General features: G+C 39.5%; 1 protein-coding gene across 1 annotated transcript; it reads left to right on the plus strand.

Moving 5' to 3' along the window:
• The first annotated feature begins 1,586 nt into the window (after positions 1 to 1,586).
• Positions 1,587 to 3,465, plus strand: LOC147007255 (uncharacterized). The gene is made up of 2 exons (XM_085867477.1): positions 1,587 to 2,235; positions 2,332 to 3,465. Exons 1-2 carry the CDS (start codon positions 2,149 to 2,151, stop codon positions 3,463 to 3,465), a joined length of 1,221 nt encoding a protein of 406 aa, XP_085723603.1. The 5' UTR covers positions 1,587 to 2,148.
• Positions 3,466 to 7,055: the final 3,590 nt, after the last annotated feature.

The following is a 7,055-nucleotide window of genomic DNA, read 5'->3' on the forward strand; positions in this document are numbered from 1 at the left end:
ACAAATCTTCAACCATCCCTTACAATATTACACAATTACAAATCTTCAACCATCCCTTACAATATTACACAATTACAAATCTTCAACCATCCCTTACAATATTACACAATTACAAATCTTCAACCATCCCATGCAATATTGCACAATTACAAATCTTCAACCATCCCTTACTATATTACACAATTAATAATCATCAACCATCCCTGACAATATCACACAATTACAAATCTTCAACCATCCCTTACAATATCACAAAATAACACATCATCAACCATCCCTTACAATATCACACAATTACACATCATCAACCATCCCTTACAATATTACACAATTACACATTATCAACCATCTCTTACAATATCACACAATAACAGATCATCAACCATCCCTTCCAATATTACACAATTACACATCATCAACCATCCCTTACAATATTACACAATTACACATCATCAACCATCCCTTACAATATTCCACAATTACACATTATCAACCATCTCTTACAATATCACACAATAACACATCATCAACCATCCCTTACAATTTCACACAATTACACATCATCAAAGAATCCCTAACAATATTACACAATTACACATTATCAACCATCTCTTACAATATCACACAATAACACATCATCAACCATCCCTTACAATATCACACAATAACACATCATCAACCATCCCTTACAATATTACACAATTACACATCATCAAAGAATCCCTAACAATATTACACAATTACACATTATCAACCATCCCTTACAATATCACACAATAACACATCATCAACCATCCCTTACAATATGACACAATTAATTATCATCAACCATCCCTTGCAATATTAAACAATTACAAATCTTCAACTATCCCTCACAGCATCACACAATAACACATCAGTCGGGTGAATATACTGATTCTGGCTCACTTTTCCCTATGTAAATGAATGGGGGATTTTCAGCGATTCCTATTTTTTTTCCCTAAAAATAAACCCCCTTTTTATCCCAAGGTATATTTATTTGTCTCCCCTTTTCACCTGGAGGTTGAACCTCATTGAATTGAACACCTGGGGGTTGAACAGCTCACTCATTGAACCTATAAAGATTTGTTCATTCTCAAATTCCTTCAATAGTTTAATTTTCTTTGCACAATAATCCCCATCTAAAATATTGAAAAACAAAACATTTGAATCTTTATATTTTTTAAGATACCCCTTTTGTGCCATTACGAAATGATAAACTTCTCTTAATGCTCTTGTTTGACCACCTCCTGAGCCACAGGTTATTTTTTTGTTAAGCCCCGCCCACTTTTCTTTAAGCCCCGCCCACTTTTGCCAAGCCCCGCCCACTTTCCACAAGGTATTCAATAAGCCACGCCCACTTTTCTTTAAGCACCGCCCACTTTTCTTTAAGCCCCGCCCACTTTTGCTAAGCCCCGCCCACTTTCCACAATGTATTCAATAAGCCCCGCCCACTTTTCTTAAGCCCCGCCCACTTTTGCTAAGCTCCGCCCACTTTTTGTGAGGTTTTTCTAAACCACGCCCACTTTTTCTAAGCCCCGCCCACTTTGCTAAGCTCCGCCCACTTTTCATGCGGTATTTTTTTCCTAAGCCACGCCCACTTTTTCTAAGCCCCGCCCACCTACTCTTACATCATTTCCAGTTCATCTCTGACTCACAAAGAAATCACTAGAAAATTCCAGCATGTTTCAGTTTCTATGGTTTCCATGTTATGAAATGGTTTCCAGCATGTTATGAAATTCCACCAGGGAATTTCCACAGGAAACCACACCCAACAGTCTTTCCCTATAAAAGCCTCATGCCCAGGCTCCATTTTAAACATTTTTTTGCTGGCAATGGTGTGCTGTGTGCTTGCCTGGAACTCTCAGACTTGTATGGAACTAAACCTTCAAGTTGATGAACTGGATTCAAACCTCTTATCTGTTGAGGTAAGATTTTTATTTTCATATTTTTAGTTCCTTTTAAACATCGACTCGTTTAATAATTAAATAACTTAATTAATACATTATTATTTTCTCTCACAGGAAATTGTATCTGAAATACAAAATGAAAATACTGCTTTTGCTACAACTTGGGGCGAAATTGTTGGCTTGGTTGAAGACCTTATGAGCGACCAAGACCTTGAGTGGGATGACTTTGGGGTTCCTTGGAACTCTGACTTGTATGGAACTAAACCTTCAAGTTGATGAACTGGATTCAAACCTCTTATCCATTGAGGTAAGATTTTTATTTTCCTATTTTCAAACTTTGATTGAAGCATACTCATTTAATAATTAAATAACTTAATTAATACATTATTATTTTCTCTCACAGGAAATTGTATCTGAAATACAAAATGAAAATACTGCTTTTGCTACAACTTGGAGCGAAATTGTTGACTTGGTTGAAGACCTTATGAGCGACCAAGACCCACAGAACGAGTTCGTCCTTGATGATCCAACCAAAGAGTTATACCTTGGAGACCAGCAAAGTCCTGAAAAAGAGTTTTGCAACAATAGTACTCATTGTGAGTTATCAAGACAATACCCCCTGAACAAGTTATACCTTGATGAGCCAGAATACAAGTTTTACCTTGGAGACTCACAATTTTCAGACATTTTGAAAAATGGAGTTTTCCTTGATGATCCACAGTTATACTATGTGAGATCTATCACTGAAACCCATAAAAATTGGAAAAATGGAGATTTCCTTGATGATCCACAGTTATACTATGTGAGATCTATCACCGAAACCCATCAAAATTGGAAAAATGGAGATTTCCTTGATGATCCACAGTTATACTATGTGAGATCTATCACTGAAACCCATAAAAATTGGAAAAATGGAGATTTCCTTGATGATCCACAGTTATACTATGTGAGATCTATCACTGAAACCCACTATATTTCTGGAAATTGTGATTCTACCTTGGAGTCTTGGATAGATGGTTATATTTTTGGAGACTTGAAATGTGGGTTCTGGCTTGATAACTCACAATGTGATACATATCTTGGAAACTCAACAGGAATGTGGTTATACCTTGGAGACTTGGAAAGTTGGGTTTATTTTGAAGACTTGAAATGCTACCACTCTTTGGGATCTAAACCTGTCAAGAAAATTCTTACTACCTCTTTCTACGTCATCAAACCTGAAAGCTTTAAAAGACAGAATTGGAAGAAGAGAAAAATATATACATTGTTCGTTCTGGGAAGAAAGTGCAGGCTTACTCCCCCTTTCTACGTCATCAAACCTGAAAGCTTTAAAAGACAGAATTGGAAGAAGAGAAAAAAATATACATTGTTCGTTCTGGGAAGAAAGTGCAGGCTTACTCCCCCTTTCTACGTCATCAAACCTGAAAGCCTTAAAAGACAGAATTGGAAGAAGAGAAAAAAACATAAAAAAAAATACATTGTTCGTTCTGGGAAGAAAGTGCAGGCTTACTCCCCCTTTCTACGTCATCAAACCTGAAAGCTTTAAAAGACAGGTCAGGTCAGGTATGGGAGCATGTGCCAGAACAGCGCGTCGCTGCGTCCACTTTCCGCCGGTACTCCAGGGGCCTCCGTCTGGCCATCCCCCAGGCAGATGCCAGGCCCATCCCCATCTCCTTGAGATGATGGTCAACCTGCTGCAACCATGAGGCACGTGGTCGGCCCACTGGCCTCCTCCACTCATGAGACTCCCTCGCTGAGAGAATCTGGTGAGCAGGATCAGCGTCAGGAAAACGAGCCACATGTCCATACAGCCGCAGCTGACGCTCACGGACTATGCAGGTAACAAATCTCATCCGAGTCTCTCTCAGCAACCGCTCGTTGGACACAAAATCCGACCAGCGATAGCCAAGGATTCTCCGAAGAGACCTGGTACCAAAGGAATTAAGTCTCCGTCTCAGATCCTTGGTCAAAGTCCAAGTCTCGCACCCATAGAGCAAGACTGGAAGTACCAAGGACCTGAAGACTCGGACTTTCGTCCTCCCGCACAGGTACCGGCAACGCCACACCCCATGATCCAGTGAATCCATGACTCCCCAGGCCCGACCCAGACGTCTATTGACCTCCGGCTCACAACCTGCGGAGACATGAATATCACTGCCAAGGTAAGTGAATCTATCCACGACCTCAACATCCTCACCACAAACAGACACAGACAGGACAGCAGCATCCAAGATGTCACCGAAAGCCTGGATCTTTGTTTTGACCCAAGAAATCCGTAATCCCAACGGCTCCGACTCCTCATTCAGCACCTCGAGGGCCCCCAAGAGGATGTCTAAAGTCTCCGCAAAGATGACTGCATCATCTGCAAAATCAAGGTCCGAGATCTTGACATTGCCAAACGATGCACCGCAACTTGATCTCTCCGACATCCTCCCAAAAATCCAGTCCATACAAGTGCTGAAAAGTGTGGGGGCAAGTACACACCCCTGACGAACTCCAGTAACAACTGGAAATAAGTCAGAGATGGTACCACCACACTTCACAGCACTCTCAGTACCAGAGTAGAGTTCAGACATCAGATTGATCAGTTTTGGTGGCACCCCACGAAGACCAAGAATCCTCCAGAGGACATCCCGATTCACTGAATCGAACGCTTTACAGAGATCAACATAGGCTGCAAGCAGCCCCTGCCGAAACTCTCGTCTGCGTTCGGTGAGGACACGAAGTGCAAGGATACGGTCAATCGTTGACCTCTTTGGTGTAAAGCCTGACTGCTCTGGACGCTGGTGCTCAAGCAGATGGTGGCGAACCCTATCTCTCGTCTGCGTTAAAAGACAGAATTGGAAGACCTGACCTTAAAAGACAGAATTGGAAGAAGAGAAAAAAATATACATTGTTCGTTCTGGGAAGAAAGTGCAGGCTTACTCCCCCTTTCTACGTCATCAAACCTGAAAGCCTTAAAAGACAGAATTGGAAGAAGAGAAAAAAACATAAAAAAAATACATTGTTCGTTCTGGGAAGAAAGTGCAGGCTTACTCCCCCTTTCTCCGTCATCAAACCTGAAAGCTTTAAAAGACAGAATTGGAAGAAGAGAAAAAAATATACATTGTTCGTTCTGGGAAGAAAGTGCAGGCTTACTCCCCCTTTCTACGTCATCAAACCTGAAAGCCTTAAAAGACAGAATTGGAAGAAGAGAAAAAAAAAAAAAACGTAAAATATATATATATATATATATATATATTGGTGGAAATCTCATTTTGAAAAAGACATTGTGTTGGGCGAGGATTGAGTTGGGGTTGAGATTTTGAATGTGAGGGTTGGGGTTGAGATTTTGAATGTGAGGGTTGGGACACACACACACACACACACACACCAAGAAAAAAAAGTTAAGCCTTGACTATTCAGTTGAGGATTCTGTGTTTGGGGTTCACAGATCTAAGAACGTCCCCCTTGACACACACACACGCACACACACATCAACAAACAAAAGTTAAGCCTTGACTATTCAGTTGAGGATTCTGTGTTTGGGGTTCACAGATCTAAGAACGTCCCCCTTGACACACACACACACACACACACACACACACACACACACACACACACACACACACACACACACACACACACACACACACACACACACACACACACACACACACACACACACACACACACACACACACACCAACAAACAAAAGTTAAGCCTTGACTATTCAGTTGAGGATTCTGTGTTTGGGGTTCACAGATCTAAGAACGTCCCCCTTGACACACATTATATACTGTAATACACCTCGGACTTGTTCCTCTAGTGTCCACAAAGGTGTATAGTCGGAGGGAGTGAAGGGACAACCCATTGCTCCCATGGATATTATCTGCTTAGTTTTGTCTTTTGTAATTCCTGTGAATAAAATGAACCTAAAATCTCTTCCCCTTCCAAATCATATATTTTATAAGTCCAAGGAACCGTATCTATTACATCAACAATTTTAAAAAGTTCTTTCGTCCATCGTTCAGTAAAACCCTTTTCAAAATGAGATTTCCACCTATATATTCTTACGATATCACCAACTTTGAACTTAGGTTTTCTGACATTAATCTCTTTTTCATATTTTAATTTTGTAAATGTTTCTGATGGTTTCATATTTGTTGACGTGTGAATCGTGTCATTATACTTATCCACAATATCCTGAATAAAAGATGACCATTGTTGTGAACCGAGTTGTGTGAATTTTTTATATAGTCTCTCTTTTAAGGTACGATTAAAACGTTCAGCAACAACTGCCTTCCCTTCATTAAAAGGTACTGTATAATGTAATAGTTATTTTTTAGAAAATTCATAAACGTCTTGTTATAAAGCTCTCTACCCTCATCAGTCCACAATTTTTTAGGTTTTCTCTTACTTTTATTAAATATCTGTTGAAAAGCTAACATAAGAGTATTACCTGTTTTGTTTTTTAAAGGGACAACCCACGCATATCTACTCCTCAAATCAATAACGGTTAAAGCATACTTGTACCCCTTATCATTATTGAGTTCAATCAAATCAGCAGACCAGATATAATCAACTTCCTTGGAATAAACTTTCCTTCTCTGAAACTTTGTGAATATTGGTTTATGTAATTCATCAGCTAATTGCTCTTCAGTCTTAATGGCATCATTAGAGCCTATAAGTTTTTTGAATTTCCAAGTCCAAGTTTCAATTTAGCACTGATCATCTTCTTCACAATGAACCGATCAACTTTTTCTCTCAAGGTTGGATTTTGTATCAGAGACAAATTATACAACATTTCTCTATCGGCTTCATGCTTTTCTTCCAACGTTGTGGTATTCCCATAATCAATATCGTGTCTCATGCACACTTCATCAACTCTATTGATAGGCTGACTCCAGGATTTAGGATTGTCTGCCTCATCTAATCTTTTATCCAAGTTTGTGCCTGGACCACAGAAAGAATACCCTGGTAGATGTAATTCCCCTGGTATTCCAGTAGTTGTAAATTTACTTCCTGATAAAAACTTTTGTATATCTCCTCCGAGTTTGTGTTTGGAGATAAATTGATTTTTTTTTTAACCATACACCGAACATATACCTTTTTGTATAACCCTGTTATTTTTACTTTTAATATAT

The sequence above is a fragment of the Eptatretus burgeri genome, unplaced genomic scaffold (assembly GCF_056783735.1).
Source record: "Eptatretus burgeri isolate ZD-2024b unplaced genomic scaffold, Ebu_testis_v1 Ebu_testis_scaffold_363, whole genome shotgun sequence".
NCBI classification, from domain to species: domain Eukaryota; kingdom Metazoa; phylum Chordata; class Myxini; order Myxiniformes; family Myxinidae; genus Eptatretus; species Eptatretus burgeri.